This window comes from Schistocerca americana, chromosome 7 (assembly GCF_021461395.2).
Source record: "Schistocerca americana isolate TAMUIC-IGC-003095 chromosome 7, iqSchAmer2.1, whole genome shotgun sequence".
Classification (NCBI taxonomy): Eukaryota; Metazoa; Arthropoda; class Insecta; order Orthoptera; family Acrididae; genus Schistocerca; species Schistocerca americana.
In genome coordinates this window covers 172,615,207-172,635,401 of record NC_060125.1, presented here as the reverse complement: position 1 = coordinate 172,635,401, position 20,195 = coordinate 172,615,207, and the positions used below count along the sequence as shown (strand labels likewise).

Sequence of the window (20,195 nt, the reverse complement as noted above, 5' to 3'; positions counted from 1 at the left end):
TAACTCAGACACAACTCTTGCACACATGGCTGCCGTCACTGGCCACTGTATCTACATTCTCTGAGAATCAGATACAAACAAACCACTCATGCCTCCTTTCTTGTTGGCAACTGCTAGGCTAATGGCAAGAAGTGGTGGCAGCATTGACTGCAAGCTGAGGGGAGAAGCAGTAAGAATGAGGGAGTATGAAAACTGTGCATACTCAATTGCACCCAGCCAGGGACGATGATGAATGACACCTCAGTAAAACCATTTCATCTAGTGAGACAAATGGTATTTTCCAAATTTCCTTGGTGTGTGTGAAACTGCCTGATATTCCCCGATTTCTAGAACCTGTGGTAGCCCTGTTTACACTGTTCACCATCAATTTTAAACAGTTTCCATGAAATTTTTATGCAGTCTTCAATTAACATTAGATTTTATATTAAACAGCACATTCACTCATAATTTAGTATAAATATACACACTTTCAAAAGCACAACTGTTCATCCCATGTATCCACCTTTCTTCTGTACACTTCTGTCTTTACGCAATCCCTTGAAGACATGACGGTATTACCATGTTCTATTCACTAATTATGGAAGTGCATACAAAGTAATGTGATGCCCGCACACCCACATGCACACGCACAAGCACAAAGAAAAAATTAATTAAGTAAAGCAATGTAACTGAGACAAATATCATAAAACTATGGACGGTCAAAAAATCAAGGACACACGACACTGCCAAAAGTAACTCATCTGTGACAAACAGTGCTGAAAACACACATAAATGAAACTAGGGGGGGGCACAAGTTGTGCACAGAAAGCAACAACTTTAGTTTATTTTCTGTCACTGTTACACGTTTGCTACCTTGTAACTGATTTTTGTGTGTGTGAGACCACAGATCTGAAGATGGTTGTATAGACCAAAACCACATGTACACTAACTGGTGTGGAACTACGACTGAAAATAATTTTCTTTGTTTAAGGAAGCTGGTACAATTAGGCTCTCAATGTATCACTTAATCCTTCCAAATGGACAAGGAGGGCATAGTACGATTACAGCAAATAGTGTGACTAAATCCAGTGAAAAATATTTCTCAAGGGAGGATATAATACAAAATTGAAAAAAAAGGGTAAAATGATGAGTCACACAAATGATTACACTTACCAGCTTTATCGATAAATGCAGCCAGGTAGGTAGGTAGGTAGGTAGGTAGGTAGGTAGACAGGGAATGAGAGTTTGGCTCTGACGTGTAAGTCTCATTAAAATTAGTTACACTGTTAAACACTTCACAGATTATTCTGCTTTATTTCTCTTTTACATTTCCCAATAAGCTATGCAAATATACATCACAAAATATGATTATTATCCAATTAATAACTTTGATGAAATATGTTTTCCAAAATAAACACAATATAGATCTGATTCAGTAAAAGGCAAAAGGTGTGATTGTTCATACAGAGCAATTCTTTTATGTACATATCTATCATAAATTGTAGTTAGAAGGGTAATTTGGAATGTATGTTTACAATTTTATTCAATATATGACCTATGAAAAATTAATAGAAGTATATTTTATTCAGTGACATCAAAAAGCTCAGATTTACTGCATTCCTATCACACTTCTACCACACACAAATATCACAGCACCACAAGTGCAAATACAACATCATAGCACAGTTTTAAACTTGACAACTGAGTGACTCAGAGCCTGAAGTACCTAAACCAGTGCAAGAAATGCCTAACTAAGTATAGGGCATGTTGAGGTACAGCCATCATAAAACAGTTCTCGAGTTATGTAAGAGAATGCTGATGCTAGTGGGATGTTCCATCAGAGGTATGGCAATACCATAGACATCTCAGTCTGAACTCTGCAAAATGACCGCAGAAGTTTCACAATTGACAACTGCACTTACATGCAGCACTGATTAGCCAAATGAATCAGTACATCGTTTAGGTATGTTTGGTGCTTTACTTTGGGTCATTTTCATGTTACATTTCATATTTTCAGATGCAGATATGAACTCGGGTGGCATCAATATTGATGATTCACACACACAGCGAATGAAACATAGGAGGAGAGGAATTCGTCAACAACAACAACAATTGATTCATTCGCAAAATAAAAAAGGATGCAAACTAGTGAATTTACTCAATCTGAGAAAGTATCTGAATATACTGAAATGACAGAGGATGAGGTGTGCACACTGACAACAGGTAAACTTGTTCCAGATAAGTGGTGTTCAGGAGACTCCTGTAGACATCTCGAAAACTGTAATGGCAAGATGCCACAAAAAAATTTACAACCAATACTTTCTAGCTATTGCAAAATGAATTGGGCAATCAAAAAAGTCTTAAGGTGTTAATAGAGATATCAGAGAGGTCCAGAAGCTACTCTAATGGAAATCCATTTAGTCATTCTCTGGAAAGGATTTACTTATGGGCAAGATGGAAAGAGGGCTGATAACACTGGGTTTAGTAAGTTCTTACACAGCAATGAAACAAAGAAGTTTTAAAAGCTGTTCATCCTGTTGAAAAAGAAGGTAAATATATACTTCATAATAAGACAAGACTTGAACAAACAAATACCGTTTGCAATTTCATAAAGAAATTTCCTGTATATAAGTCACAGTATTGTCATAAAGAAGTCAGAAGTGCCTTGTGCCACAACTGAATATGCCCACTTTTTACTATCATTAAAGAGCTGAGTTTAAATCCACGAAAACTAATTTTGTATCCCTGTATTTATTTTGGCACATATTAAATACTCAGTTCAGCATGCATCTTCCCTAACCCACTGAAAGACCCATGTCAGTGCTGTGAAAGACTGCATTCGCAACAGAACTCTGTTAGACACTACAAAAAAATAAGAGATGAAAGAGAAGCACAATATCCACTTGCAGCAAACAGAAACAGTGAAGGAAGCAAAATAAAAAATGTCCAGGGAGCAAAAACAAGTAATGGTACTTGTCATGTATTGTATTTGTGTTTAATAACAATATTATGAAAACAACAGATTGCTACTCACAATATAGTGAAGATGCTGAGTCGCAGATAGGCACAACAAAATGACCAACAACTAATTAAGCTTCTAGCCAAAAAGGCCTTCATCAGAATTAGACAACACACACATTCAAGCAACAACACACACACACACACACACACACACACACACACACAACCTCTGCCTCAGTTGCCAGAGACTGATCACACACACACACACACACACACACACACACACGTGTGTGTGTGTGTGTGTGTGTGTGTGTGTGTGTGTAGGGAGGGGGGGGGGGGGCGGCACGGTCAGAAGCTTACATGTCTGACAGTCTTTTTATTGTGCTTATCTGTGACTCAGTATCTCCATTTACGGTGAATATCAATATATCCTTTACATAGCACTTGTTATTGCATCCTGGATTTTCTCATTGTTTGTATTTGTGTTTGACTTCTTGTAAACCAAGTATTACTTGCTAACAACAAGTGTAGATTAGTACTGCTGTCAATTCTGAGCTATACCTTGGGTTCATGATTAGGTTTCGAGTGAGGGACACATGTTTGTGAAGCAGGAGTATAAAAGATGCTTTTCTCAGTTATTTACCCTACACAGAGCTAATAATTGGGAGGTGACCAATCACAAATTCTTCATTCCAGGTCTTAAGTTTTCACTCTGATGGAGATTTTGGGGTGACAGAAAGGGAAAAAAATACTTCATCTCTATTAAGTATCTGATAGAACCAACAAAGAAAATACCACACTTCGGGATTAACAAAATGACAAAAGAGGACTTTCTCTCATCCTTTGTTACAGAATCATTTATCAAACTGCAAGACATCTATAAATTGATAAAAAGAAGCTGCAGCTATAAAACAATAGCCTGATGAGCCTTTTTCTGAAACATAATTTTTCAAACTCTGGTAGAGGCAGGCCCCCAAGCAATTAACTGGGATCTGCATCACTGCTTTACAAAGGCGGCAAAGATACCACAAAATAAAATAAGAAAATTCTTGATCTCTTGCGGAATGTACCTCCATTGCACCACGGTTTTAATAAAAACCTTAAGGTTGAAAATAACACGGTTACTGGTGTCTATGGTTATCATGATGATGCATTCAGATAAGTAGTTCCTGTTTCTCGTAGCATGCGTTGTGACTAACCAACTGCAAAACGAATGTGTTTCAAACAGTTTTTCAAGGTAAGATATGCCTAGCCTTATGGAAAACCATTTAAAATACTGTCACTATGTCCATTGTTAATAGCTGAAGTATTTGTGATACTTTTACATTCACTATAAAAATAACACTAGATTATTATCTAGTGTGTTAATTTTTCTGTGAGAAACTCTGGAGCAAATTTCTCATTTCCATATACATGTGGGTGAAGTACCAATGACTCTGGGCCCCTAATTACCTTTTAAATACTTCATTACTTGTATTAAAATGAAGTACTCAACAAATGAAACATCACAATACAGTGATGTCACTTTTAAGTTTACAGATTTTGTAATACATGAAGACAATGAAAATGTCTGTATTTCATCGAGTCAAACTAGTAAACAAAAACAGTTATACAGGATAAAAAGGAACTATAATTTATTAATAACTAAATACTTCTCAATAAATATCCTCCTTGCATTACACAAGGCTCAATCTAACACCACAAACCACATCCAAATGAACACTTTGCCTGAGTCGTTATGAATTTTAGTAGCACCTCAGCTAGGATAAATCGACATACCATGCCCCATCATTTGTTGATAACTTGTCTCCTTCACTCCATAGAACTTACTTATAAGTAATTCCAGTAAATTTTCAACTTCTTCCTTTCTTAAATCGTTGGCGAGCTTGAGCTTTTGTATACCGATGACTCCGTTCTGACTTTCCATTTTCCTGGGATTCTTGTTCATTATCTTGATTTGCACCATCTAGAGAGAAAATATGTTCATTATTCAACAGTAGAAGTATTCATCATATGGAGATATGTAAATGAGAAAGGGTGGGGTGAGGAAAGAGGGAGAGGGGGATAATTCTTACAGATAGCTTCAACATAGTTAGCTGCAGTAATGGAAAGGGAACGGTAGTGCCTGCAATTACTTGGTTGCCAAAGTCAAACAGGGCATTATAGCAATAGTAGTGCAATATGAATGATGAAGTTATGTGGTAACATACAGACTGCATTGAGTAAATGTTTAATAAATGCTAGTGAACAAGAAACAACTAATTGCTTGCCCATATGAGAATTGTAGTTTACATTGACAGCTTGACAACTCAAGGATTTCACAGTTGCTTTGTTCAGAAAAAAAAAAAAAAAAAAAAAAAAAAAAAAAAAAAAAAAAAAAAAAAAAAAAAAGGGAGGAAGACAGAGTAATGTCTCATTGACAGTGCCGACATTAGATACGGAACCTGTCAAACAAGGAAAGAATCTACGCAGAACATAATGAAAACAAACAATAATAAAATGGAAAGTGATAGGGTGAATCAATGCAGAACAGGAAAAAACTGAAAAAAGGACAAAGTGACATCACATAAAAACTGAAAATGAAGGTAGTTTAAATTAGAAATTACGCATATGGGAGAGCACTTGGCAAGTTGAATCTGAAGTTTAAAATAAGAACATGACTCATTGATGTTGATATTCCTATTATTTCTGTCTTCTCAAGAATCATACAATGCATCATGTCTAACACTTTCTCTGGATACAAAAGGTTTCAACTAGGCCACTTAGTGCTTTTAGTGGTATCTCTCCCCCTCCCCCCCCCCCTTCTTTAATTCCCACAGGACTAAGGGTCACACACACACACACACACACACACACACACACACACACACACAAATATACGATTATCCATGAGTGCTGCCAACATTAGGCTGCACTTTTGGATGGGAAGTATTACTGTGCACTGTTAAAGGTGACAGTTTCAGGAATGTGGCAAGCCGCAAGCACTGCCTTCCCCTCACCACTCTTCTCCTCTCAGCATATGAAATGCGCCTTCTATGGTTCCCATTAACCAGCACACAAATCTTCATTTTATCAGGGACAAAATATTGTACATTGTGCTTTGGAGACAACAGTACAGGCTTTGAGTATTGGGACATCTGCCAACATGACTAATTTAAGGGACAGTGTAAGGAAATGCAAAGTTGAAATGAGAGAAAAGTATTTAGTTTTGACTGATGATGCGAAAGGAGCATCCTAGTTATACAATGGAATTTGAACAGCTATGCAAGGGAACAGGGAAAGCAGGAAGCTGTATGCTGTTGGCAGTGGGACACGGAGGAAGAACAAGACAAGACATACAGAGGGGGAGGGGGGGGGGATGGTGGGGCGGGGGGGTTGGTTCACGTTTGCCAGAGGTATCCGAGTGAAGAGAAACACTTTAATAGTTCACAAAGTTTGTGTTCACTTCAAGGGCAAAGGTAAAGGTATCCATGTGTGTGCATGGACTTGCTAGATTTTGCAGTTCAAAACAGGAAATGTGGAACTTCAGTTACAACTGAAATGGTTCATATTAAAGGATCCAAATTAGCACATAAAAGAAACATTTCACTTATGGAATTTAAACATTTGTATGAGTCAGTTCGGTGATTTATGCAACAAAATCTGTTTGTCACAGAACTCCAACTGCGCAAAAACTGCCTCAGGCTTTCGAAATCAATTTGAAATCTTTCCAGTGTTACGTGATACAACTATAAGGTAAAAATTTTTATTTACTTTCCCAAAGAGGTATATTTTGGTGTGGCAACACTCCAGTAAATAATGTAAGGGAACCTAGTGTGAAAATACATACGTGTGGTGCTGGAAACCAGTGCGGCACAATGAAGTTGAACATTATGGCTGACTGACAAAAATTGCCACCATACACAGTTTTTAATCAGAAAACCCTCCCCAACAGAGAAAGCTTCCCAGATGGTATTATTGTAAGAGTTCGTGATGGTGGGTGGATGACAGGAACTGGTCCAACACTGGATTTCAGCAGTGTGGAATAAAGGACCAGGAACTCTTTTTCACTCAGAATCAATATTTCTGTTCAATAGTTTTCATGGGCACACTGGTGACTGAGTGAAAACAAAAATTAAAAGAAGGAAACTGTGACCAAGCGATTATTCCTGGTGGCAAACAAGTGTGTTACAGCCTTTGAATATGTGTATCAATCATCCGTTCAAAGTCAGTGTAAGACACTTCTACAGAAATTACAAGAACAAAGCCACTTTAATGCTGTTTGCAACGTGTATCTTTGTCAGAAATGTGTCACTAGAATTTGGCTGGATGGTGGTCAATATCACAAGAACTTGTCATGAAAATTTCCAATAATCTCTATGTAACTGAAAAGATATCATTTGTGACAGTGGCTGAGCAGCATTCTGATTCATCCTCGAGGGTGAAGAATCAGACCCTGGTGAGGCTGAGATGGTGTGAAGTGCTTGTGTTTGATTTGGGTACCAGAGGATACAAACACACTGACACAGTTTTGCCAAACAAAGAAGCGTTCTTTTTTTCAAAACTAGCTATTGTATTTGCAAATAAGTTATAACAGCACTTTCCAGCCACTATATAAAATTTTCACTCCCATAGGAATAGAGAAAATAATATTTTGTTCCAAGTGCTTGAGTTCAATATAACAATAATATCTGCCTTATCTGGTGTCAACTGGCATTGAAAAGAATTTCTAATTGTTGACATGTAGAAGTTCGTATGTTGTTGTTGTTGTTGTTGTCTTCAGTCCAGAGACTGGTTTGGTGCAGCTCTCCATGCTACTCGATCCTATGCAAAGTTCTTCATCTCCCAGTACCTATTGCAACCTACATCCTTCTGAATCTGTTCAGTGTATTCATCTCTTTGTCTCCCTCTACGATTTTTACCCTCCGCGCTGTCCTCCAGTACTAAACTGGTGATCCCTTGATGCCTCAGAATATGCCCTACCAACCGATCCCTTCTTCCAGTCAAGTTGTGCCACAAATTTCTCTTCTCTCCAATTCTATTCAATACCTCCTCATTAGTTATGTGATCTACCCATCTAATCTTCAGCATTCTTCTGTAGCATCACATTTCGAAAGCTTCTATTCTCTTCTTGTCTAAACTATTTATTGTCCACGTTTCACTTCCATACATGGCTACACTCCATACAAATACTTTCAGAAACGGCTTCCTGACACTTAAATCTATACTCGATGTTAACAAATTTCTCTTCTACAGAAACGCTTTCCTTGCCACTGCCAGACTACATTTTATATCCTCTCTACTTCGACCATCATCAGTTATTTTGCTCCCCTTATAGCAGAACTCCTTTACTACTTTAAGTGTCTCATTTCCTAATCTAATTCCCTCAGCATCGCCTGATTTATTTCGACTACATTCCATTATCCTCGTTTTGCTTTTGCTGATGTTCATCTTATATCCTCCTTTCAAGACACTGTCCATTCCATTCAGCTACTCTTCCAGGTCCTTTGCTGTCTGACAGAATTACAATGTCATCGGCAAACTTCAAATTTTTTTTTTCTTCTCCATGGATTTTAATTCCTACACTGAATTTTTCTTTTGTTTCTTTACTGCTTGCTCAATATACAGATTGAATAACATCGGGGAGGGGCTACAACCCTGTCTCACTCCCTTCCCAACCACTGATTCCCTTTCATGCCCCTCGACTCTTTATAACTGCCATCTGGTTTCTATACAAATTGTAAATAGCCTTTCACTCCCCGTATTTTACCCCTGCCACCTTTACAATTTGAAAGAGAGTATTCCAGTCAACATTGTCAAAAGCCTTCTCGAAGTCTACAAATGCTAGAAATGTAGATTTGCCTTTCCTTAATCTATTTTCTAAGATAAGTCGTAGGGTCAGTATTGCCTCACATGTTCAAACATTTCTACGGAATCCAAACTGATCTTCCCTGCGGTCAGCTTCTACCAGTTTTTCCATTCATCTGTATCGGATTCGTGTTAGTATTTTGCAGCCATGGCTTATTAAACTGATAGTTTGATAATTTTCACATCTGTCAACACCTGCTTTCTTTTGGATTGGAATTATTATATTCTTCTTGAAGTCTGAGGGTATTTCGCCTGTCTCATACATCTTTCTCACTAGATGGTAGAGTTTTGTCAGGACTGGCTCTCCCAAGGCCGTCAGTAGTTCTAATGGAATGTTGTCTACTCCCGGGGCCTTGTTTCGGCTCAGGTCTTTCAGTGCTCTGTCCAACTCTTCACACAGTATCGCATCTCCCATTCCATCTTCACCTACATCCTCTTCTATTTCCATAATATTTTCCTCAAGTACATCACCCTCGTATAGACCCTCTGAATACTCCTTCCACCTTTCTGCTTTCCCTTCTTTGCTTAGAACTGGGTTTCCATCTGAGCTCCTGATATTCATGCAAGTGGTTCTCTTTTCTCCAAAGGTCTCTCTAATTTTCCTGTAGGCAGTATGTATCTTACCCCTAGTGGTATGCACCTCTAAATCCTTACATTTATCTTCTAGCTTAGCCATTCTGCAATTCATGTCAATCTCATTTTTTGAGACGTTTGTATTCCTTTTTGCCTGCTTCATTTACTGCATTTTTATATTTTCTCCTTTCATCAATTAGATTCAATATCTCTTCTGTTATATTTTAGTCTAAAGTTCATAACCAATAAATTGTGGTCAGAGTCCACATCTGCCTCTGGAAATGTCTAAGACTTTAAAACCTGGTTCCTAAATCTCTGTCTTACCATTATATAATCTGATACCTCCTAGTATCTCCAGGCTTCTTCCACGAATACAACCTTCTTTTATGATTCTTGAACCAAGTGTTAGCTATGATTAAGTTATGGTCTGTGCAAAATTCTACCAGGTGGCTTCCTCTTTCATTCCTTACTCCCATTCCATATTCACCTACTACGTTTCCTTCTCTTCCTTTTCCTACTATCGAGTTCCATTCACCTATGACTATTAAATTTTCATCTCCCTTCAGTATCTGAATGATTTCTTTTATCTCAAAATACATTTCATCAATTTCTTTATCATCTGCAGAGCTAGTTGGCATATAAACTTTTACTACTGTAGTAGGCGTGGGCTTCGTGTCTATCTTGGCCACAATAATGCGTTCACTATGCTGTTTGTAGTAGCTTACCTGCATTCCTATTTTCCTATTCATTGTTAAACCTACTCCTGCATTACCCCTATTTGACTTTGTATTTATAACCCTGTAGCCACCTGACCAAAAGTCTTGTTCCTTCTGCCACCGAACTTCAGTAATTCCCATTATAACTTTGACCTATCCATTTCCCTTTTAAAATTTTCTAACCTACCTGCCCTATTAAGGGATCTGACATTCCATCCTCCAATCCGTAGAACGCGTTTTCTTTCTCTTGATAACAATGTCCTCCTGAGTAGTCCCGGCCTGGAGATCCGAACACGGGACTATTTTAGCTCCGGAATATTTTACCCAAGAGGACACCATCGTCATTTAACCATACAGTAAAGCTGCATGCCCTCGGGGAATGTGATGGCTGTAGTTTCCCCTTTCTTTCAGCCATTCGCAGTACCAGCACAGAAGGCTGTTTTGGTTTACAAGACCAGATCAGTTAATCATCAAGAATGTTGCCCCTGCAACCACTGAAAAGGCTGCTGCCCCTCTTCAGGAACCACACGTTTGTCTGGCATCTGAACAGAAGATACCCCTCCATTGTGGTTGCACCTACGGTACGGCTATCTGTAACGCTGAGGCACAGAAGCCTCCCCACCAATAGCAAGGTTGACGGTTCATTGGGGGGAGAAGATGGATTGGGGGGGGGGGGGGGAGGTGGAAAGTACATATATCATGATCAAAAATAAAAATAGATACTATGAAATTATATCCTTTCACATACAGTTTTACCATGTATATTGATGATTTGCATGGTGGCTGTCAAGGAAGCTAGGAGCTATGCCTTGGCCGTGCTTTGTAACTGCTGAGGGGAGAAGAGAGAGATGACAAGAAGGCAGTGCCGACTCCTTCCCACACCGCTGGCGAATTACTCTTGTGTAGAGTTTGAGTGAAAGCAGACGTGAGATGTGGAAATATCGGGAGCTCTCCGAGACAAATGTATATATTCTAACTCGTTCCGATTTTCTCCACTGCTGCTCGTCAACCTGATGTGGCCAAACTGTAGTATCATGAAACTGTCAAGTGAATTTAACTTGTGCTAAAAAATCTGAAAATGCAAGCTTTGTTATTTTTCTAATTACTCAATTGCCACTAAAATGTCACACAAACAAAGATGACTGACATCAGAATTAATCACCAATGAAAATTAATAATCACTGGGTGAGGTAGCTATAACTGTCCCTTTTTTTTTTTTTTTTACATAGAAGGGAGCACAGGATTCCACCAAAATTTAAATGAAAACCTCTATCTCTATTTACAAGGTTACTTGCTATTTTAATAGCAACTGCAGTCTTAAAAACATTCCCAAACAAATTCGCTGTTACAGTACATTGTCTTGGCACTAGTCATCCTATGGAATAGAACAACATGCAGATTCTGGCATGCACTTCCAGTTATTTCGAGTGCTATTAAGGAAGCAGCTGAAATTTAATTAGCAAGCAACCTTATAAATAGAGACGGAGGTTTTTGTTCAAATTATGCATTGAATCTTCCTCTCTCCCTTGTCATGAAACAGTATGTTAACTCACCCATTTATTATTAATTTTCACTACGGATAACTTCGACATCAGTCATCTTTCGTTGTGACGGCTGTGTGTGTGTGTGTGTGTGTGTGTGTGTGTGTGTGTGCGCGTGTCTTTGTGTGTGTGTGTGTGTGTGTGTGTGTGTGTGTGTGTGTGTGTTTCTGAAATTTCAGTGCACACCTACATTTTATATTCCCTTGCAAACTGATAATTCCTGTGATTTTGGCTTGAAAATGACAGGCTATACTCCTATCAAAATATCAATGGTTGTGAACGTCACCAAACCACATTCCCCAAAATATTGGGAAAGTGAAAACACGGACTGCATGATGAATAGTTACCTCTGAACAGATCTGGAGGTGGTTCCAGTAGTGAAGTCTGGCTGCATTTCGTTAGGTAACGGTATGCCCATCCAATAACATAGCCAATCATAGCCACAGCAATTGTAAGTAGAGCCATCAAGATTGGGTGCTAAAAGCAAAGAGTCAATGCTCAGCATTTCAATACACACAGTTTACATCAAAATAACTCTATGAAATCAATTAAGAGTTACCAATTCTTACATAGTGATTCCAAATTAAATTACATCATTGTACTGTAACAATAGGCACATGATACTTCTACTGTTCTCCAACTTCTTTCCTATAATATACAATAATGTTTTGTCCATATATTGTTGGTTCTAGTAAATATTCAATAAACTAAGCAAGATGGAAGTAACTTGTTTTCTCTTCCCACTACTATTTTCTCTTACACCAAATATCTATCAACAGAAAGTTTAGTACACCTGATTACATGTTTCCTGGTCTCTAGGATGTTTGAAATACCATTCTGTTCCTAATATTTTGATGTATCTGTAAGTCATCTTCTGCACATGTTCTGAGCAGTGGTCTGATATGAGCTTACTGCCTAGACTCCAACCACTGTGTTGTATTATGGTGTCATACCCCTATTTACAAAAGAAAGATCACTCCCATCAACCACTATGCCGTTTGATACACACCATTCTTCTGCCTGTGCAATTATTCTGTGAAATATACCTCTTCCACGTTCCTCAGTTTTCACAGATGAAATGAAACAGGGACCTTAATAAACTGAACAGTGGCTTCCAGGTATTATCAACAGGTTTTCTGATAACATTATTTCAAAAGACTCATTCACATTCACATTGTCTCAGAAACTGCACTGTGATGATAAACTTTTTCTGTGATAATACGTCATGTTGTGCTGAGTGACAGCTGATCAACTTGGCTGCTAAGCTGGCATCTGTTGTTCATATCATCATAAATCGCAATATTAATACAGACACAAGATTAAAAAAGTTTGATACAAATGAGGGACTGAACTTTCAGAGCGCCTACATCCCCACCTCAGTTTGTGAAAGATGGGTAAAGACAAATAAGTTGCACATAGCAAGTGACTATATATTGTAAAAAGGTTGGTTGGTTGATTTGGGGGTGAGGACCAAACTGTGAAGTCATTAGTCCCATTGGATGAGGGAAGGGAGGCGTAGGAAATCGGCAATGTCCTTTCAAGGGAATCATTTCGGCATTTGCCTGAAGCAGTTTAGGGAAATCACACAGAACCAAAATTGGGATGGCCGGACACAAGTTTTAGCCATTGTCCTCCCAAATGCAAGTCCAGCGTGCTAATCAATGCGCCTCATCACTCAGCTTGCAAAAAGGAATGTGTATTTACTGCCCAGGTATTGCAAGTGTACGACTCCCTTTACATGGAATACAAGTTGTTGCAAGAGTATAACAGTTTTAAATTTATATGCTATTAAATGTCTCGTGCATTTTTGATGATCTTGTTTTCCACTATACTCTTCCTCAAGGAAAATTCACAATTCCTTACTGCAAGGAAGACATGGGTTACTTCGTGCATATTAGCAAGAAGGAGCATTGTTTTCTCTATATTCCTCTTTCATTTGATTAGATTAGATTTACTTTCATTCCAATTGATCCGTCGTGAGGAGGTCCTCCAGGATGTGGAACATGTCAGAAAAACAACAATACATGACAAATATTTAAACTAAAACAAATAAGCTAATGTACCATTCCACAGGTCCCAAGTGGAATGATCGTCATTTTTTAATGAACACTAAGAGTCATTTTACAAATACTATTGCACTGAATTTAAAATAAAAAAGTTTTATATTTATTTATAAGGTAAGAAACATGTAATACAACTACTGTAATACTTATTTACAATGAACACATTACTGCACTGAAATGGTGCAGAAGTTAGATTATACTTACACACACACACACACACACACACACACACACACACACACACACACACACAAATTTTCAGTGAACACATTACTGCACTGAAATTGTGCAGAAGTTATGTTGTACTTATATACAAATCAGTTGGTTTTCCTCAGAAATTCATCAATGGAGTAGAAGGAGTTGGCCACCAATAAATCCTTTAGGCTTCTCTTAAACTGAATTTCATTGGTTGTTAAGCTTTTTATGGCTGCTGGCAAGTTATTGAAAATGTGTGTTCCTGAATAATGCACACCTTTTTGTACAAGACTAAGTGACTTTAAATCCTTGTGAAGATTATTCTTATTTCTAGTATTGATTCCATGAATTGAGCTGTTGGTTTGAAAAAGTGATATATTTTTAATGACAAATTTCATTAAGGAATAAATATATTGGGAAGCTGTAGTTAGTATCCCTAGTTCCCTAAACAGGCTGCTGCAGGATGTTCTTGAGTTCACACCACATATAATTCTTACTGCACGTTTTTGTGCCCGGAAAACTTTAGCTTGGCTTGATGAATTACCCCAGAAAATAATCCCATATGACATTATGGAATGAAAGTAAGCATAGTATGCCAGCTTTTTCATTTTTATATCCCCTATGTCTGACAAAATTCGCATTGCAAACAGAGATTTGTTAAGACGCTTCAGCAGTTCTGTGGTGTGCTCCTCCCAGTTGAATTTATTATCAAGCTGTAATCCCAAGAATTTAACACCGTCCACTTCTTCTATCTTCTTGTCATCATATGTTAGACATATACTCTTGGGACACCCCTTACAAGTTCTGAACTGCATGTAGTGTGTTTTTTCAAAGTTTAGTGACAAAGAATTGGCTAGGAACCAGTGATTAATGTCTACAAATATTTTATTGGCTGATCTTTCTAAGACTACACTTGATTTGCTATTTATTGCAATGTTTGTATCATCAGCAAACAAAACAAACTTGGCATCTGGTAATGTTACTGATGAAAGGTCATTGATATACACAAGAAAAAGTAAGGGCCCCAAAATGGAACCTTGTGGGACCCCACATGTAATTAGTTCCCAGTTGGATGATGCCTGATAGCTTGATACATGTCTCTTTCCTAATAACACCCTTTGTTTCCTGCCAGAGATATAAGATTTGAACCATTTTGCAGCATTTCCTGTTACACTATAATATTCTAGTTTACTTAAAAGGATATTGTGATTTACACAGTCAAATGCCTTTGACAGATCACAAAATATACCAGTTGCCTGCAATTTTTTGTCTAATGAATTAAGTACATTTTCACTGTAAGTGTAGATAGCCTTCTCAATATCAGAACCTTTTAGAAATCCAAACTGTGACTTTGACAGTATGTTATTTGAGATAAGATGGTTATAAAGACGACTGTACATTACTTTTTCGAAAATTTTTGAGAATGCTGGCAACAGTGAAATTGGACGGAAATTTGATGCTATTTCTTTATCTCCCTTCTTAAACAGTGGCTTAACTTCAGCATATTTCAGCCATTCGGGAAATATTCCACTGATAAACGACTGGTTACACAGATAGCTTAATATGTTACTTAGCTCAGAATCACATTCTTTAATTAACTTTGTTGATATTTCATCATACCCACTAGATGTTTTTGATTTTAAAGATTTTATGATGGATATTATTTCTGTTGGGGTAGTGAGGGTCAAATTCATATTATGGAAGTTACTTGAAATGTCTGGTCTAAGGTAATCCATAGCAGCATCTACCGAACCTGACAACCCCATCTTTTCAGTAACAGTTATAAAATGTTTGTTAAAAAGTTCTGCAACACTATACACATCTGTCACCAATGCATCATTTACTCTTAATGCTATTTGTTCCTCTTCATGTCTGGTTCTACCGGTCTCCTCCTTCACTATATCCCATATTGTCTTTATTTTGTTATCTGATATGACTATCTTTTCCTTGTAATATATTTGCTTTGACATCCGTATTACAGTCTTTAATATTTTGCAGTATTTCTTATAATGTGCTATAGCATCAACATTGGAAATGTTTCGGATTGACAGATACAGTTTTCTTTTTGTTTTACAAGATACCCCTATTCCTCGAGTAATCCATGGCTTCTTTGTAGACTTTGCTCTAACCTTGGTAAGTTTTGGGGGAAAGCAGTGTTCAAATAAGGTAAGCACTTTATTAGCAAAAATGTTATATTTTTCATTCATGCCATGAGCACTGTAAACATCAGTCCAGTGAATGTCTCTGAGGAGTGTCCTAAAATAATCAATTTTTGGCTTACTGATTACCCTCTTGAGCTCAGATTTAACAGATTTTATATCCTGTTCAGTATTAACATTTAACAGAAGGAACTGCATGTCATGGTCTGAGAGGCCATTGACTATTGGTTTTGTAATATAATTTTGTTCATTTGATGTTCTGAACCCAACCAATGTCTCTGGTACTTTGGACACCATATAGGACTGAGTACGTAGAGTCTCAATTTTAGTTTAATTAATGCATTCTGGTAACAGTGAATTGAAGGTGGGAACGTTTAAAAATTTGCCAGTTATTTTCTTAAATGATTATCTTTGCCTCTCATAATTCTCTTCTTTTACACTCTTTCTGCAACTCTAGAGTCTTTGTTCGTAATGTTGTTGCATATCGCAGCACCACCTGGCCAATTAACAAGCAAGTTGCTGGATGAAATAAAATTTGTCTGTAAGAATTTCTTCTTCAGTGTTTTCCGTTTTCCATGAAAATCCCTTCATGCCCCTTTAGGATTCAGAACACAGATGGAACATCCGGGGTGGAATAACAACAATTTGAATGAGGACTGGTAGCTGCTCACCAAAAAGATGTAGTGTTGAGTATCAGAAGGGCACATTTTAAAGAAGACTAAGCTATCAGGCAAAGTCCTTCAGGTTTAGGAACGCACACACACACACACACACACACACACACACACACACACACACACACACACACACACAGAGCTATGGTCCAGCTGTGAATATATTTACTCGTCTTACAACCAACCATTTTTCTTACTTGCTTGAAGCTGATATGTTTAATACAGATATGTCCAAATTTACCTCAAGCCTTGAGATGGATCCAAGACCCATTCACTGTTGCGTAACATTTTACAATTGTACCCAGTGACACTAAGCTGATTCCGAAGGTTGTAGGATGCGATAGTTATTCGGAGATGATGAGGCTTGCACAGGATAGAGTAGCATAGAGAGCTGCATGAAACCAGTCTCTGGTCTGAAGACCGCAACTACAACCACCCAGTTACAGTTACTGAAGTGCACCTATGTTGCATCTGGTTTGGGGTATGGCAACACTAGCTCAAAGTGTAAGGCCTTACTACACCTTTGTACTACCTCACAGACCTGAAATCTCAATACTTAAACGAAGTTAAACAACTAAAAGACTGAAGTATTCCACAATTTTACACCTCAAGAGTATGGTGGCATGGACAGTGCTTGATATTTCTGCTCCCCTGGCCTTCAAGTTACTTGGCTGTACTACGAGCCTCCAGTACAAAAGGCAACACATTTTCAAATCATGCATGTTCCTACTTGGCTAATTCTCTCTTTCATTTTCACATTCTGCCCAAAATTTACAATTGACAGGTAGTTTATTGGTCTTTTCTCTCTGCCTTTCCATCTCTTTAAAGGACTGAACAGGATATAGTTTCACTTACATTCTCTCCAGTGTAAGTTTTGATTTTAAAATTTAGAGCACCATTGCGAAGATCTAGAAGGTATCTACATAATGAAGATGTTCCACCAGGTATAGTTCCTGCTTTTGGAGACATGAGGTTTGGCAGGTTTATTACGAATCTGTAAATTGACTGTTTATGCTAACACATCTTACTGCCTACCTTTGGACAGAAAAATATTTCTAAATAATCACATATCTCTGATTCAATAATTGAAGCACCAAAATTAACAAGGCCAGTTGAAGTACACCAATTCTGCTTATGATATCAGGATTTGCTCACCAAGTACTAAATCAATACTGGCCCAGTCAGGTGGGGCTCACAATTTAACACCATCCTGAATGCACATGTAACTTGATGAATGCTATGAAAGTTGAGTGACAGTGATTAAGAACATGCATTCAAATTTGGCAGAAGCATGGTTGAAATCGATGGTGAGGATCTTACTTTGAATTTTCTGTAATCTTCCTATTTAATCTCTCACAAATGAGGTGGTTTCTTCAAGAAACAATGCATCTTAGTCGTCGTCCCGTACTTGACTATCTGGGTTTGTGCTCCATGCCCTATGATGCAGCAAGGATTAAAACGTTAACATCCTTTTTTTTGCAGAATTGCTACAATATGATTGAAATTAACGATTATATACAGGCAGGCAGAAACTATGTTCACATAATTATAAGGATCTTGCAGAGCATTAAAGCCTGGACTGAAATATGTTCATTAACTTCCTGGTGTCACCTGTGGAAGTAAGGTACTCAGTTCTTTTAATATTATACGTAACAATGGCTAAATTACTTTGCGAGTGTAACAGGGAACAGGATTAACTCTTAATATTTTGCTAAACTAATTAAAATGAATAATGGATGAACTACACACATGAAAAAAAGTTGTGCATCACCCCAGTTCCCAAACACTTAAAGATAGACATTGACTGTGGATATTTTATCACAGGCACAGTCCCTTTTACTGTTCAGAGATGTCATTAAACCAGCCAAAAGATGTAAACAACCATGGATGAGTAGTGCCTATTAGGCAGAGGGGTCCGACAGCCAATCAGTTCCAGTCATTCCACCAGGGAGGTGGTACACAGCTTGTATTGTCTGTAGTTCAACAATGCCTAGACGGTCAATACGGAGGTTCGATCATGTCCGCATTGTTACTTTGTGCCAGGAAGGGCTCTCAACAAGGGAAGTGTCCAGGCATCTCGAAATGAACCAAAGTGATGTTGTTCGGACATGGAAAGGGGGGGGGGGGGGGGGAAGAAAGAAAGAAAGAGAGAGAGAGAGAGAGAGAGAGGGGGGGGGGGGGGGGGGGGTGGACTGAACAACATGCCTCGCTCATGCCACCTAAGGGCTGCTACTTCAGTGAATGACCGCTACCTACAGATTATGGCTCTGAGGAACCCTGACAGCAACACCACCATGTTGAATAATGCTGTATGTGCAGCCACAGGATGTCATGTTATGACAAACTGTGCGCAATAGGCTGCATGATGCACAACTTCACTCCCGACGTCCATGGCGAGGTCCATCTTTGCAACTACGACACCATGCAGTGGAGTACAGATGGGCCAACAACATGCCGAATGGACCGCTCAGGATTGGCATCATGTTCTCTTCACCGATGAGTGTCACATATGCTTTCAACCAAACAATCGTCCGAGACGGGTTTGGAGGCAACCCGCTCAGGCTGAACGCCTTAGACACACAGTCCAGCAAGTGCAAAAAGTTGAGGTTCCCTGCTGTTTTGGGGTGGCATTATGTGGGGCTGACATACACAGCTAGTGGTCATGGGAAGTGCCATGACGACTTTACGATATGTGAATGCCATTCTCCCTCCGACAGTGCAACCTTATCGGGAGCACATTGGCGAGGCATTCGTATTCGGGGACAACATTTCGCACCCCCTCGTGCACATCTAGTGAATGACTTCCTTTAGGATAACAATATTGTTCGACTAGAGTGGCCAGCATGTTCTCCAGACATGAACCCCATCGAACATGGCTGGGATAGATTGAAAAGGCTGTTTATGGATGACGTGACCCCTCCAACCACTCTGAGGGATCTATGCCGAATCGCCATTAAGGAGTGGGACAATCTAGACCAACAGTGCCTTGATGAACTTGTGGATAGTATGTCACAACAAATACAAGCATGCATCAATGCAAGAGGACGTGCTGTGCGGTATTAGAGGTATCTGTGTGTACAACTATCTGGACCACCACCTCTGAAGGTCTCGCTGGACGGTGGTACAACATGCCATGTGTGGTTTTAATTACCAATAAAAAGGGCAGAAATGATGTTTATGTTGATCTCCTCCCAATTTTCTGTACAGGTTCCGGAACTCTCCGAACCGAGGTGATGCAAAAATTTTTTGATGTTTGTATAATTACTGACCAATAGAAAGATTCATAAGCTCTTAAAAACTATTATTATTTAATAATAATAATGTTGTTATTAAGCATAATGACGTGGTTCAAAAACCTTAAAGGGGTAAATGGGTTGTGACGACCCCACTGCCTCACCCTTCATTCTTCCGGTATGACACCATTACACTTCTTTTTCTGACTATGCGTGGTGGCGAAGCGGACTTGCACACGGGAGAATAAAGGTTC

The 20,195-nt window shown here is 38.6% G+C and overlaps 1 protein-coding gene across 3 annotated transcripts in view; it reads right to left on the bottom strand.

The window, feature by feature from the left end:
- Window positions 1-4,496: 4,496 nt before the first annotated feature.
- The window catches only part of LOC124622019 (hsp70-Hsp90 organizing protein 1-like), a 44,492-nt gene continuing 28,793 nt past the window's right edge, over window positions 4,497-20,195 (bottom strand). For all 3 annotated transcript variants that reach the window (XM_047147571.1, XM_047147572.1, XM_047147573.1), the window contains exons 6-7: window positions 11,965-12,094; window positions 4,497-4,906 (exon numbers count right to left, since the gene is read on the bottom strand). In XM_047147571.1, coding sequence (XP_047003527.1) covers window positions 4,794-4,906; window positions 11,965-12,094 — 243 coding nt within the window. In that variant the 3' untranslated portion in view covers window positions 4,497-4,793. The remainder of the gene's footprint in view (window positions 4,907-11,964; window positions 12,095-20,195) is intronic.